The 14,914-nt window shown below is 40.4% G+C and overlaps 1 protein-coding gene across 1 annotated transcript in view; it reads left to right on the top strand.

The window, feature by feature from the left end:
• Positions 1–8,363: 8,363 nt before the first annotated feature.
• The window catches only part of LOC117821488 (membrane-associated guanylate kinase, WW and PDZ domain-containing protein 1-like), a 109,240-nt gene continuing 102,689 nt past the window's right edge, over positions 8,364–14,914 (top strand). The window contains 1 exon segment of the mRNA XM_034695806.1: positions 8,364–9,131. Coding sequence (XP_034551697.1) covers positions 8,834–9,131 — 298 coding nt within the window. The 5' untranslated portion in view covers positions 8,364–8,833.

Below are 14,914 nucleotides of genomic sequence, written 5' to 3'. Positions count from 1 at the left end.
TCCTTGAGGAATCCACTGGCTGGTTTGACAAATTCTCACTGAGTTAACCGCCCCACAGCTGAGTTCATTTAAGGTAAGCACGGACAGAGTCAAAGAGCAGCACACAGCTGTCTCCCTGACCTTTTTACTGGACATTCTTAGAAATTCTCTCATGGTGTGGAGGAGAAGTCTTTGACAGGTCAGCAATCAGACCACAAATAAACACACATCATGGTCCCTGTCTGCCCGAGGTGTAGACAATTTACTTTTTTCAGTTCACATTATTATTTGACCATCTCTGTACATGCTGCTTGTGTATTCTAATGGAAATGTGGGTCCTTGTGGCACGTCTGCCCTAATCACCAAGTGTATTTTCTATCATGCAACATTTTCAAATCTGCATCCCACCTGAGCAAATGTTTGCACATGCCCAAAACACACACCTAAAGTGAAGATTGTACTCATCTAAGTCTAACCACTCTCTGCATCTATTACAGGTGTCTGGGAGAGAGAAATTTTGAACCTGGTGTCCTGCGAGACATCTGGATTATGAGGCTTCAGCTGCTTACTCCTGCATTATTTAACAAGCCCTGCTTGCAGGTGTAAATAAGTCTGTTTTACAGGATTTATCACAACACAAACAGTGTGAGCCTCAGATGATTCTCTGAAGTACAAATAGCCGCTGATTTCATCTTTGTGTCGATGTGCTTTGTATTCCACAATGAAATGTTGTTTCATAGCCTTCTCTGATTTTTCACTAATGACCAGGTCCTTTTCATGAGATCAGAACACTGCTGTTCACTATGTTTTATTTCATGTACACAGCAAATGTACAGCTACACATTAAGCTTAAAAATACAGGCAAATGAAGAACAGTGTGTGCAGTACTGAGTCAGGGCATGTTTGCATGTTTTTCATGTGGTGTAGAAATATCTCTTTTTGAAGTCCACTTAACAGCTGTGCAATTGTGTTAGACTAATCGCTCTCACATGCTGAGAAGGTAACTGAAGACATCAATCTGTCCAGGAGCTACACACACTGCCAGCTGACTGGACTTTAATGTGATTTACTTAAAATGGTTGCTATCTTAGGCTGCACGGTGGTGCAGTGGGTAGCGCTGTTGCCTCACAGCTAGAAGGTTCCTGGTTCAAATCCCCGGCCGGGCGGGTGCCTTTCTGTGTGGAGTTTGCATGTTCTCCCTGTGCATGCGTGGGTTCTCTCCGGGTTCTCCGGCTTCCTCCCACAATCCAAAAACATGCTCAGGTTGATTGATCACTCTAAATTGCCCGTAGGTGTGAGTGTGTGCATGAATAGTTGTCTGTCTCTCTGTGTTAGCCCTGTGATAGGTTGGCGACCTGTCCAGGGTGTACCCTGCCTTCCGCCCGAAGCCAGCTGGGATAGGCTCCAGCCCCCCGTGACCCCTAACGGGATAAGCGGTGAAGATAATGGATGGATGGATGGTTGCTATCTTTTTCATCATTACAATACAAGAAATGACAACAGAACAACTGTGAGAATTTCAAAGAAGCTGCTCCCATTGATGACTTAACAGAGAATTAGCACCAGAATTTGCTCCCCCCTCGGCTTTAAAAAGCTTGATAGCAGGTTTCAGCGCCTGGTTTCAATATTTAAATATTTGGCCCTGCTTTTTTACTGATAATTCATTGGTCTCAGAGGCTTTTTTGTTGATAGGTAATGTTCCTAAACTGTGCCTTGCTGTCAAAGAACCAAACATTCAACAAAGTTAGCATCTAGGGTGTTAAAACAGTTCAGCATTTAGCAGCTACAGGACACATATTTCACACAGGAGTTGATGAAGACCAAAAATAGACCAAAAAGATGAGTGACTATTGTACATACATTCTTTAGGTGGCCAGAAATGTGACTCTAAAGTATGGGATTATGTATGATGAATGGGTGATCATGCATATTAGAATACCATCCAGTTGAGCAGGACCCTGCTGTGAAGTGGAGGGGTCTTTTTTACCCTGACATTACCAGGCTACCAACTAAAGACATTAACTAACAAAGGATTTATTTTATGATGATTTATACAAGAAGTTTAATAATAGTCCCTCTGATTGTCGGTAACACTTCCATGACAACTTATTTATATCTGCCAACCTCCGGGACGAATTTCACATGAAACTCAACATTTCCATTGAAGGTAACGTTAGATAAAGTGGACTGGACTTCAACAGGAGTATTTATATTGACCCCTCTGTCAGCTCTCCTTCTTCTCAGAGCTCTTTGAAGTTGAACATACCTTTAAACTTGAATCAATCAATCAATCAATCAATCTTTATTTGTATAGCGCCAAATCACAACAAACGTTATCTCAAAACGCTTTTACAAACATTGGAGGTCTAGACCACTCTATGTCAAATTATGAACAGAGACCCAACTTCAAGACAGGGTAAGACTCAGTCTTACCCCACCTTAATCCACCATCAGCATTGCACATCGCAATATTTAGCTAGTTACAGCGGCAAGGAAAAACTTCCTTTTAGCAGGCAGAAACCTCAGGCAGAACCAGACTCATGTTAGACAGCCATCTGCCTCGACCGAGTTGGGTCTGGAAAGAGGGATAGAGGAGAATAAGAGATAGAGGGAGCGGTGATAGTGATGAGACGAGTAGTAGAAGCTGTTGCCGCTGGAGTCCAGCACGTCCGTATCAGCTGGAGTCTGGAACGTCCACCGCAGGAGGACGTCTACAGCAGCTCAGAGGAAACTACGAGACAAGGGAGCTCAGGGACTCCAGAAAGGTCTATGGTTAGTAACTTTCAATGGGACAGGTAGAGTTAAAGTAAGTGATGGGGGGTTGGAGGGAAGGGGGTGAGATAGGATCCCAGTAACTTGAATGTGTCACGGGTTTCTTTTGTTTAGCTTTGAATCCTTCTTGTTAGTTTTCCCAGTGTAATTCAGTTGTCATTTAATTTGTTGTATTTTTCTTGTGCTCATTGTGTGTGTGTGTGTGTGTGTGTGTGTGTGTGTGTGTGTGTGTGTGTAGTGTAGTGTTTCCTGTTTTATTTTGTAGTACATATGTTCCCTGTGTGTCTGGTTCAGTTTTACTTCCTGCCCTTGTGTGCTTCCCTCTTGTCTGATTACACTGATTAGTTCCACCTGTGTCTTTTGTCACACCTGTGTTGATTACCCTGTGTGTGGGTAGTTTTCCCTGTGTTCACCTCTCTTTGTCAGTTCATTGAGTCTGACCTGAGTTTTCAGTTGAACCCTGGACTTTGATGAAAGTAAGTTTTTGTTTATCTTCTGTTTTGTAGTTTTTGTTTATTCAACCCTTTTATCTATATCTACGCTTTGGGTCCTCCATCTTTGTTTTTTAACATCATATGACAAAATGGGGAAAATGTCAACTTCTAACATTAATGCTGATATCAGTACTGCTTACGCTTTTGGTTACTTATGGTGATCTGCAGCTTAGAGATGCAATCACAAGTTCTGCTGCCATTGCCTGGATAACAAGACAGGATCTTGCTCCACTTTTCCCTGTCAGGAGTGGTCGGATCCCAGTGTAGCTCCTCAGGCTGCCCTCACATCTGTGCCCGCTAACTGTCATTGACTCTCAAGACCAGCCTGGGATATAAACTAGTGTTTTTGCCATAAATGTTTTCCAATATAGAATGCTAGCAGAAGCTATCATTTTTGCCACAGTGTCAACAAGTAGAGGCGGAATGTGCTTCACTCCTTTTATGCATATTGATTTAAAGCTGGGGTTAGTAGTCAGATTTAGATACACATTTTGTTATACTGGTTAAAATGATCTTTATTTCCCAATGGCAATCAATACATAATGTGTTCTTAAAAAAGAGTAAAAAAAAGCTGCTATCTACAGCTGGAGTAAACCTGGGAAAACACAAACCAATCCCTGCCATCAGGAGCCAAAATATGAAACCAATCAAATCCCGTCCTGCTGTTCTGCCCGCCTCCTGCGCGTACATTTCATGTTTGTGTGATTTTAACTTTCACTATGATAATGTTTTGGTGTTTTCTTACAGCTGAGTGAGACATGGTGTAGTGCAAAACAAAAACAATGTGCTGAGGACCGGTTTTGAAAAATATGTGTTGCAGTTTGAGAGAATAAGAATTTATCTGTTTGCCATGTTTATGAGATTTACCAAGCATGAAAAAAGCAGGGCAGTATATAACCCATTAAGAAAGTATTATGATTGCCACATTAGTTGTCGCAGTGAAACACATGGAGCTGTCCCAGCATAGCTTCTCTGTTGACACCTTTTATCTCTCTTTCTCTGACTGCCATGACAGATCGATACTATGTTTGACTTTCTGGTTAATAATTAATCAGTCTGCAATGATTGTGGACTCATGACATTCCACACTCATGTGTGGACGGCCAATTACTGTCACTCATAAAACTAAACAGTCTGTTGCATAATTCAAGTGGGTTGGTGTCCATGATCTCTCCACATTGTTGTTGCTGCAGGCTCACCTTTTGTTTAACACTCAAAGTCAGGCCTTTTCTTATTTGTCTTAAAGTGACACGGGGAACTTGTTCCTGTTTGCTTTCTATTCTTGCTAAAGGAGCTGTTTGTTCAAACTGCTAAATGTTGTTTAAAGTAAAAAAGTGAAGACTTAAGTTTCTGTTCTATCTGAAACTAAGAGTGTAAATAAACAAAAACTTGTGTACAAATTTGCAAAAACTAATAGATGGATTCCTTAAAATCTTGCTTTGTGCATCACTCATGCCTTGTAATCTTCTGATGAAGCCTTTAAAATAAAAAACGGAAAAACGTATATTCCAAATACAAGGCTTCAGCCAGCAGTCATCTTAACTTAGCATGAGCAGGAATGGCCCTGGCTGTCTCCAAACATAACAAATCAACCCAACAGCACCTCTAGCGCTCCCTTATTGACCTTTTGTTATATTGAGTTGTATAGTTTCTTGATCACAGCATGTTGAAAACACCTCACCAGTCAGTGGACACACTCCTCTGGATGTGTGGCACATTCAAAGGCCTGCAGCTATAAGTTTTCCCTGCTGACTTTGCCATGTGACATCTGACTGGCAGCAGATGGTGTCGTATATGTTGTATGCTGTGTTCACCATACACACACAATGAATGAAGTGACTATAGACAGCACAACAAAGAAGAGATTCTGGCCTCGTACATCAGTTTGAGACGAGGTCTTTCTATATGACGAGCAGAGGAGGTGAGAGTGACACAGTTGAGTCACTGCGAACACTCCCAGCACTCAACATTGAGATGAAATGGGATGGAAAGCTGCCTTTCATGCTCTGCTATCCAGGCCACTGCCCTCACAGCCTGTGGGAGAGTGCCAACCACTGTACTTTATCTGAACAGGCAGAAAACACAGAGCGCCTGTTTTCCCTCTGCTCTAGCATGTGTTTCTCACCTGATCCCCCCCCTCACTCTCTCCAAACTGCAGACAGATTTTCATTGCTCCGGATGATGTTACTGTCAGACGGTGACAAACGTTCCCTTTAACACTGAAAATCAGGTTTAGGCTCCTTTCCAGGAAGAAATAATGTATGAGCTTGTCAAAAAGCCAATGACAAACATCAACTCTGGACCTCTGGGGTCAATATGTCAAAGCTGCAATTCTCCCTGTCTGTGGACACCCTCTTCTTCTTCTTCTCATTAAATCATATTCATCTTCAGCCAATAAGACTTGCTGGAAGATGAAAGTCACAAAAGTTTAAAGTGTAAAGTGTGTTGTAAATGTTACTCCTGAGATTAGGACTTAAAAAGTACACTTGAAATGTTTTAAATAGTTGATGGCAAGCACACCAACAACAACCTCCATCACATTCAAACATGCACAACAGACAGTCTCCGGCCTATTTAATTGAGTTGTAGTAGAAATATTATTGTAGGTACATGTAGGCCATGCTGAAGCCTCTGAAAGTGTTTTTAAATACTGATTGGCCACTGATAGGTATCGTTGTGTCATATTTTATCGGCTTATCGTGTGTTTTGTATTTTTAGGTAAAACAAATGAATTTCGAGAATAAAGTCACAAGAGAAAAAGTAATTAATACATTTCTTTGTTCACTAGATTAAAGCCATAATCTTAGGACAATAAAGGTGTAGTTTTACGAGAAAAAAAATGTGTGGAAAAATAAGAAGGAGGACCCATGTACAGGATAGAAGGCTTAAATAATCAAAAGAACAAAAAGACAAAACATTAAACCGAAACCTATCATTAAAAAGTCAAAGATAATTCAATCCAAAACGTCTGACTGAAAACAGGGAACACAAGAAGGAATCACTGGGAGAATACTGAGGAATAAAAACCAAGGAGAAAACACTAGGAAGATGTAATGATCCAGCAAAGAAGGGAGGAAACAAAGAGACTAAATATACGAAAGGTAATCAGACACAGGTGAAACTAATGAAGGTAACCAAAATGGAGGGAAACACACAATGGCAGGAAGTACTGGACTCACAATGAGATTATAATACGAAGAAAACACAAAACTAAACAAAGCAACTCATTATAAAAAGTTTTACTTACAGGCTATATGGTTAATCTAGCTATCTAAAACAACTTAGAAGGTAATATTAGAAGAGCAGCCAGCTGTCTGAATTAAAAATGAAGAACGTGGATCATCTTGTGAAGTTGAACTTAAAGCTGAGAACAAACAGTGGTTGAAGAAGCGCGAACTGGCTGCATATTAGTCTGCCCCTCTTCAAAGCATACTGTTTCTTACACAATGGATTCAGAGTCCTAATAATACTCCACGTTCCCTTTTTTAGTTCAGGCGGCTGCAGGCTGCTCTTATGATCTGTCGTTTCAAAGGCTAGATATAACATAGGCTAAAATTTTGACTTTATTCTCATACACTTTTTACTTCAATTTTGAAAATGTATGAGTTAATTCTCGTACAACTTGAATCCGAAAATCTCAATAATTTTCCCCATAAGGTGGACCTAATTCCTTGTCGTATTTTATGGCCCTGTAAGATGGATATATGTAACATGACGACCCCTAACTCTGAGCATCATTTGTAAACTTTGTATTAGCTTAAAACTTTCAAACTTTACTAGTAAAAGTAATTTAGAAGACAAAACCAAAGTTTTGTCATAAAATCCTACAAATGACTTCAACATAATGAGACAACAGCCAGAAATATTGGCTAGGGAAATGATACATTGTGTTGTACTATTCATCCCTGAACTCTACATATCCTCTGTTGACTTAAATATAGGCTACAACCACGGTCAAAAACTCTTTACATTTCCCTTACAATGTGGATCTACACATTCAATTTTAATAATCTATTTTTGCATTGTTGTATAACTAGTTTCATGATTATTATCTGTATTTCTTTTACCTAAAGAAACTCTGAAGAAAGAGTAAAGGGTGGCCGAGGGGGGCCCTTTGATTGAGTAACTCCTCTAGGACCTTAATACTAAATCTGCCCCTGCTCTAAACTACTATTACTATTACTTAACAGGTACTAATACACTCTATCCAGTTCCTTCTAAATTTTAAAAATTGATCCTTTAATTACCTAACTTCCTAGGATTATTTCTGGGTATTTGTTAAACTTCTGTTGAAGAAATGGCTGCACTAGAATGTCTTGATCCATCCTGACACGTTTGTTTTGAAGATGTCCCCTAACCCTCCTGTTATGTTGCAGGTCAAATTGACCCATTTTAAAATTCAAAAATACCAGCTAAATGCAGCATGAAAACCTGGGCAGCATGTGACAGAAGAGGAGTCCTGTTAATTTATCAACATCTACATACAAAAAAAAAAGTAAAATCAAATAAACAAAAATCTATGTCATGTCTTTTCAATGTACATTAAAAAAATGTCCATTAAAAAAAGTTTTAACATAAATTTCATAAAAAACGAGTGAGTTATCCTCATTGAACCATGATCTGTGAGAATTAAAGAATACTGTTGCACTAAATATTGATTTAAATGGTTAGTAATGGAGTTAATAATGAGATTTAAAAAAAAATGTTTATTGGGATTTTTTTGGGTTCTGACACTTTTGAATCATTAAATATGCTCCGGGTCAAGTTGGCCCACGAACATTATTGCTGTCCCTAAGAAACGAACAGGAGGGTTAAGAAAAAGAAGAAAAAATATCACACAACTGAGGCTAAATAAAATTTACCCAGAGGAGTTTGAGGCTCCTCCACAAGATAGCAGCCTCTAACCCTGCCTTATACCGTCCCTATGTGCGCTTCCATTATTTATGAATAAGTACTCAAGCTGGAGCTCCTATAGCGGGATTAAACGCACAGATCGCTGTAATCCGTTTTAAAACGCGCACGGGCCGACGGGCTGGGCGGAGCATTGAGAACCGGGTAGGTGTGGGGTCGGGTGGGATTTTCCCTCGTGGAGTAGCAGCTGGACGCATGCGCTCCACCTTCCACTACTCCTCCATCCATCCAGAACGCAGGAGCAAATAGGATGAACTTGTCGTGCTACCTGCTTAAAGGCGCCGCCGGGTGTGTGAACAGCAGGGAAGGTAACAAGTTCACTCTCCTGGAAAGTTTCAAAAATGAAGAAATGCCAACAGAGCAGGATGCAGAAGTAGAAGAGTAAGGAGGAGAAGTGTATTTGGATGTAAAGCGAGTAATCAGAGAGCGGATTAGATCCCACAGCGAAGAATCAGAGATGCGGAAACAACAACAGAAGCGACAACAATCCGGATTTTAATCTATGCGGATTTTTACTTGCACTGGGAGCAGCATGCCTCGGCTCAGGAGAAGAGGTAAAATGTTCCAACTAGGAGTGACACCAAAAGAAGCTGAAGTTTTCCGTCTGTTGGGACTATCCGGTGATTTACACACCCTTCCGCGGATGTAACGGGGGTTTCGCTCGGACCTGAATCACCATGTCAAAAGTCCTGCAGAAGAAGAACCACTGGATCAATAAAGTGAATGACTGCGCGGTGATCCTTGACGCGCACGGGGAGCTTAACGTGGATCTTCTCGGTGGCGCTGAGAATGGAGAGTTCGCGTACATCGGCCAAGTTAGGGAGGATGCGGCAGTGTACCAGGACGGTAAACTCAGCGAGGGGGAGCTGGTGCTGGAAGTGGAGGGGGTGGCTGTGTCTGGATTACCCCTGTATGACATTTATACTGTGATAAAGTGCTGCCAAGGTCCCGTCAGGTTGAAAACTGTGCGTCAAGGTAAGAGAAATAGGAGATACAGACACTCAGCAGTGCAATTTGTGCTTGTAGAGTTGCGATATCCCAATGGAAGTTGTTTTGTAACCACCATATGGTACAATATTACAAGCTCACAACAACATGGTCATGCATGAAGCTTTTTCTGTGCTGCTGCTCATCTTCTCTTCCAGCAGCCTGGAGTTTTTACTTTGACAAGAAGCTGCCCTGACAGCCCTCCTTCCCTCCACAGACACTGTGGGTCAGACCTGCGGGGTCACAGATTAGGCCACTTAGTGCAGCTCCAAATCTTCATCTACACTCCAACACTTTGAGCGCTCACTGTCAGCTGCTGCCTGTTTACTCCTCTGTGATGGGAAAGAAGGAAATTTGTAAACTTTTGATGGCTCTGCCAAAGGCTGCTGTCACCTTATGTGGCTTCTTGTTTGCTCTGCTGGTTGTATCTCATCTGCAGCTTGCAATTCAACAGCACTCCTTGAGTTGGACTTAACATTTATTGTCATCCTTGATTTATCATTTTCAAATGTTTTTATCCGATTTTATAAACTTTCAATAATCAAATATCATACAATTACCACCACAACTTCTCAAGTCCATGTGACACCTTCAGATGTTTTCTACCACAGGTCAAAATAAATCCCATTGAATTGTTGCTCATTACAATTATTTCAATATTTTACAACTTTTGTTTAAAAAATATAGATATTCCAATATTGAGACCCAAATATTGGAGGTTAACAGCTCCCAAAATACCAAAATGAACACATAGTTTGATAAAAAACAAAAAAAAACGACATAGTGTTAGCTTTGACAAACATCATCTGCTAGCACTAGAGCGTTGTTATTCCATGTAGTCACATGATGATTAACATGAAAAAGGTTAATATTTTTAGGGGTGATAGTATTGCATCTGTACACTTTGAGCAGCATCTGAGGCTGATCCTACAACAACTTTTTAAAAACATGTCGAAAAACATTATTTCAACAACAAAAGTGTTTTTTTCTTTGCTTCAGCTACCTCACTGATAAGACGAGGCTTGTAGCTCAATGTAGTCATGGCTGCTTCTGTTCTTAAAGGAGATGTACTGTTTGTTAGAGTGGGACATCACTCATGGGCAGATGGGGTTATTCCTGGACGTGCTTGCTGCGTGTTAGATGAGCTTGACCCATTGCCCACGGTCTGATGCGTCTGCATCTGCATCTGTCTAAAAGGCAGCGAGCAATGCAGCCCTTCATACAAAATTTGGCTTTTTTGCCCTCTCAGTCTCCAGTGTATTGTTTTTGTTCTGCTGTTCTTCATTCTGGTAGGATCTGGGTGTTCTAGTGAGCCTGAGTGAATGACTGAAATTATCTTTTTAAACCTTACATTTTTGTAATTTTCAACTCAAGTGTCTCTTTTCTCACACATTCCCACCCTCACTCACACAATCGCACAATATTTGCCAAGCCTTGCATGGCCTTCTCTCTGGGGAAATCATTAACTGTGTTATATAATAGCGGTTTAGTTTCGGTGTAGCATCATCATTGCCTTACTATTGCGCTGTTTGTCCATTAGTCGCTGCAGTGTGTGCACGCTTGACCTCTGAAGCTGAGGTCTCAACCCCCGGGACTAGAACTCAGCACAAATGCTGCTCTGTGTGTGTGTTTGCACATGATCAGACCAGACTTTCACCATGGGAGAGTTTTATTATCCATCAACACTTTTCTAATTATTCTGAGCTGGTATAGAAACTCTGGGTACTTGTAAGCAAGCTGTGACTGTAGACATAAAGGAATCCTGAACAGCGTTTGTAGCTTTGTCATTAGTTTCTTGCATAAGTCAGCAGACTCTCTCAGCCTGTAATTAAAGGGAAAGGATATTCTTAAGGAGCTCACAAGACTTCCATTGTATCTCACCGTCTCTCTAAACCTGGGTGGGATGGCAATGAAGCTGTGCCAGACTAAATGACAGGCCTGGGGACAGGTCGTGTCCCCCCCCCCCCACTCTCTCAAGAGCTGTGGGTCAGATTACTGGAGGCTAAATCACCTCAGTAGGTTTGAAATTCTATCTGTGTGTGTGTGTGTGTGTGTGTGTGTGTGTGTGTGTGTGTGTGTGTGTGTGTGTGTGTGTGTGTGTGTGTGTGTGTGTGTGTGTGTGTGTGTGTGTGTGTGTGTGTGTGTGTGTGCGTGTAAGGAGGTTGTTCCCCCACAGGTGTGCAACTCCCACCGAGGAATGCAGAAAGTAAACCACATGAATGGAGTTTGTCCATTCCTTTGGAGAAGGTGGAATATTACATTCTGGTGTTTTTTTTATTAAGATACTTAAATAGTTCTTCAAAAAGGGAAAGAATGAAAGCAATGTGACAGAGCTTATTATTCCCACATAGTATAACATTCAGAATCCAGGGCCAATTCTGTATCAGTTTAAGGGAGAGCTAACTCAGTCTCAAGAATGAGACTGAATGTATTAGTGAATGCAGGATGCTGTTTGATTCAGATCAATCACCAAAATCAACTTTTAATAGGAGATATTCTGGGCTAGAGTACAGTGTGTGTCTATAATCATGAATGCAAGCCCTTGGACAAGACTTGTTATTGAAAAAGTACTTATGGTCATATGTCTGCTTTTATGTTTCTTTCATATTGTTTTATGTAAGCTGAATTTGTTAAGCATTTAGTCAGTGTTCTCATTTTGAAATTACACTTTTAATCCAGTTTTAGTTTTGGTTTTGGTTGAAAATGTTTTGTCTTTTGATTGCATGAGCTTTACATAATGGGGCACTTTTGTTCCTCCTGATAAAACGGTGACAGATGCTCCCCCAAACTTCCATAATCTGAGGGCTTTTGAAAAGTTAACAGGAAGTATACTGACGCCATAGAGGCGCTATACATTGCAGCCTACAGTTGTTAGTACTTTCCAGTTTTACTGCTTGGCAAGATAAAAAAAGTTCAATGAGCTATTTGCAGTTCTTGTTTGCAGTGTGAACATGGATACAAAGATATTATTTAGAGCATCTGTTATCCACAGTCAAAGTCAATGACATTCTCAAGTTCAGCCGCAGTTGAAACAAAACTACAAATCTGCCAATTAATGCAGCATTTTCAATTTTGAGTTGTTACCATAGAGTGAAAGAAAAAACATGGACAGCACTGCAACTCCCCTAGAATGGAGCCAAAACTTTCATAGCCACCACTAGTGACTGGCTGCTGTTTGGGTTGTAAACTCTGCCTCCTTCATGCTAACAAATGGAACATGGGTCAAACTAGAAAAATTCAATTCAAATTCAAAAAGCTTTATTTATTCTCAAAAATTTAAATCTGCATCAAATTAATTATTCTGACACGGGATTTACATCAGATCCGTGTACGGTCCATCTCCAATCCGCTGCGGCCCGGCTCTTTAATCTGTCAACACCCACCAGTTGCGTTTTTGGAACGCAGCACGGAGCAGGACCGCCGGACAGCTGGAGTCATGCGACCGAGTTTGTCCCGCGGCAATCACTGAATCAAGGAATCTCCTCCTCCTCTCCCCATCCATATTTTTATGGTCCTCTGAAAACCTCTGACCTGTTGACTCCAGGCCTGCCTCCGTTCAAAATGACATTTTGTTGTCATAGTTAAGTTAAAAACGATCTAACGATAACATGGAGTGTTTTATTTAGTTACAGGCTAAATCATCAAGCTGTATAATAAGTAAACTTCTGCTCTATTTAATCCCCTGGCCTGCACCTGTCTCTCTCACCTCACTGTAGTAATTTTCCTCACCAGATTTTTCCCTTCTTTTCTTACCCTCACACCCCGTTCACCTGAAAAAACCTCTGTCCTCATCAAACTGAAATATATGGGCCTGCCCACAAAGCACACATTAAATACAAATATGATCAGTGACTGCATCATATTTTCCATTCTCCAGTGGGCTGTGGTTACTCGAAATATAATAATGGTAATCCGGCTTTGTTTGCAGAGGCCATAATTTTGAGGTTAAAGTTCTTAGCGGGAGTACATATAGACATCTTCAGACTCTGACCCTCCAGAAAAGCTCTTATCTGATACCATCAGATGAATCCAGCTCACAGGTCAATGGTCATTTTGTGAAGTTATATGTCCTGACTTAATTTTTATGGGATCCACTCTGATAGCAGTGTCGAGCATGTAAAGGTGCAAAGGTGTAAATTACACAATAATACCTGAAAGCACCTGTAAGTTTAAGACCACACGTGTGTCAGACTGACAAGATAATACAAAATAAAAAAGAGAGATTATGTACCTTGTTTCACAACTTGGACGTCCTTATTGGCAGATATGCATGTTTTTTTTTATTTGTATCTTTACGTGAAACACAGTGAACCCTTGGCTGGGTGTCAGTCAGATCTCTGGGACAAATGGTCCTCTGTCCTTTGTTACCTGAGATCTGCCTTCGTTTGAACCCAGCCAGAGGGAATCGGAGCAGACTGCAGGGTAACGGACATTCCTGAGAGGTGGTGAAAGGAATTTAATAATACACCATGATGAAAACTTAAGACTTTCTACTGTAAAACTCTCCTTTTTTTTCTTCTTCTTGTATTACAGATCCTCTCGGGTCACCTGTAGCGTATCCCTCTGCAAAATTGTCTCGTAATTGATGATATTTCAAATACCCAAAACCAATTTAAGAACTTACCACAGAGTTGAAGAAATAACAATACATGTTAGCAGACTAAGCGAAACAAGCTTAAACTGCAAGTTAGCACAAGATTACTTCAAAACTGATTTGATAGAATAAATATATGTTTTACCTAGCGTTGGGCGTTATTGAAAATTATGTTATGATAAAATATTGAATAAGTCGATATCGATAATTATCACGATAAATATCAAATCATTATTTCATTTAAATTTCAAGGCAGATTTTTGGTCCTGAGTGAAAGTTGAAGAAACCAGACAGTTTGTTAGTTTGTATCTGGATTTAGTTTTCTGATACATTTCTTGGATCCAAGTGTGACCAACAAAGTCATGCATTTGCTTCAAATAAAATGCAAAAGTTAAAACAACATGAAGTGTTACAAGCAGATTCAAGGCCTGTGTCCACTAACAGTGTTACTTGCTCTGACAGCACCGATTTTCTCCGTAAAACCATTAAAATCAGGGTATCCAAAGTTTTAGTTTGTAATTCTTATTTTTCTCAAGTTGAGCTTATTTGCATAACTTGATTTAAATTTACAACAAATATATATGAAATTGTGTACTGTGTATCAGTTTAGTAGAGTATTGTTTTGAGTTGTGCTCTCCCCTTTTAAGGTTACTAATGGTTACAGGCAGAGTGATGTTGTTTCCCACAGTGCAGTGAATGCATCATTGTCGTTCAGTGTTCAGTTTTCCTACGGTCTCGGTGGACACTACACGTGCTAGAAATGCACAGCAGAAGTTGTCTCTGTTCCTTTACCCACATCCTGAAAGTATATTTAATGAAGTGTATTAAGTTAATAGTAAAGTCAGAGTTGACTCAGTGTCAGACCAACGACTGTTTTGAGCTGGTAGGTTTTGAGTTTTCTTCAGTGTTGCTGTCCCTCGTCTCAGTGATGTTTACATTCTGCTCCGAATGTCTTTAAGCTCCGCCTCCCTCTCACCCTGCGACATGATTGGCTGTTCAATGCCGTCTTCTTCTTCTGTCTAATGTTGGGTGGCAACTAGCGTTTAAGGCTCATTAGTGCCCCCTCCATTTAAAGTGGCTGGGGGGTGTAACTACATGTTTTATTTATATCAAGTTTTTATCAAATATTTTTTAGACTTATATCGAGAAAAATTATATCGTGATAATTATCGTTATC

The sequence above is a fragment of the Notolabrus celidotus genome, chromosome 11 (assembly GCF_009762535.1).
Source record: "Notolabrus celidotus isolate fNotCel1 chromosome 11, fNotCel1.pri, whole genome shotgun sequence".
NCBI classification, from domain to species: Eukaryota; Metazoa; Chordata; class Actinopteri; order Labriformes; family Labridae; genus Notolabrus; species Notolabrus celidotus.
The sequence above is the reverse complement of the archived record's forward strand: the minus strand, read 5'-3'. Positions and strand labels throughout refer to the sequence as shown.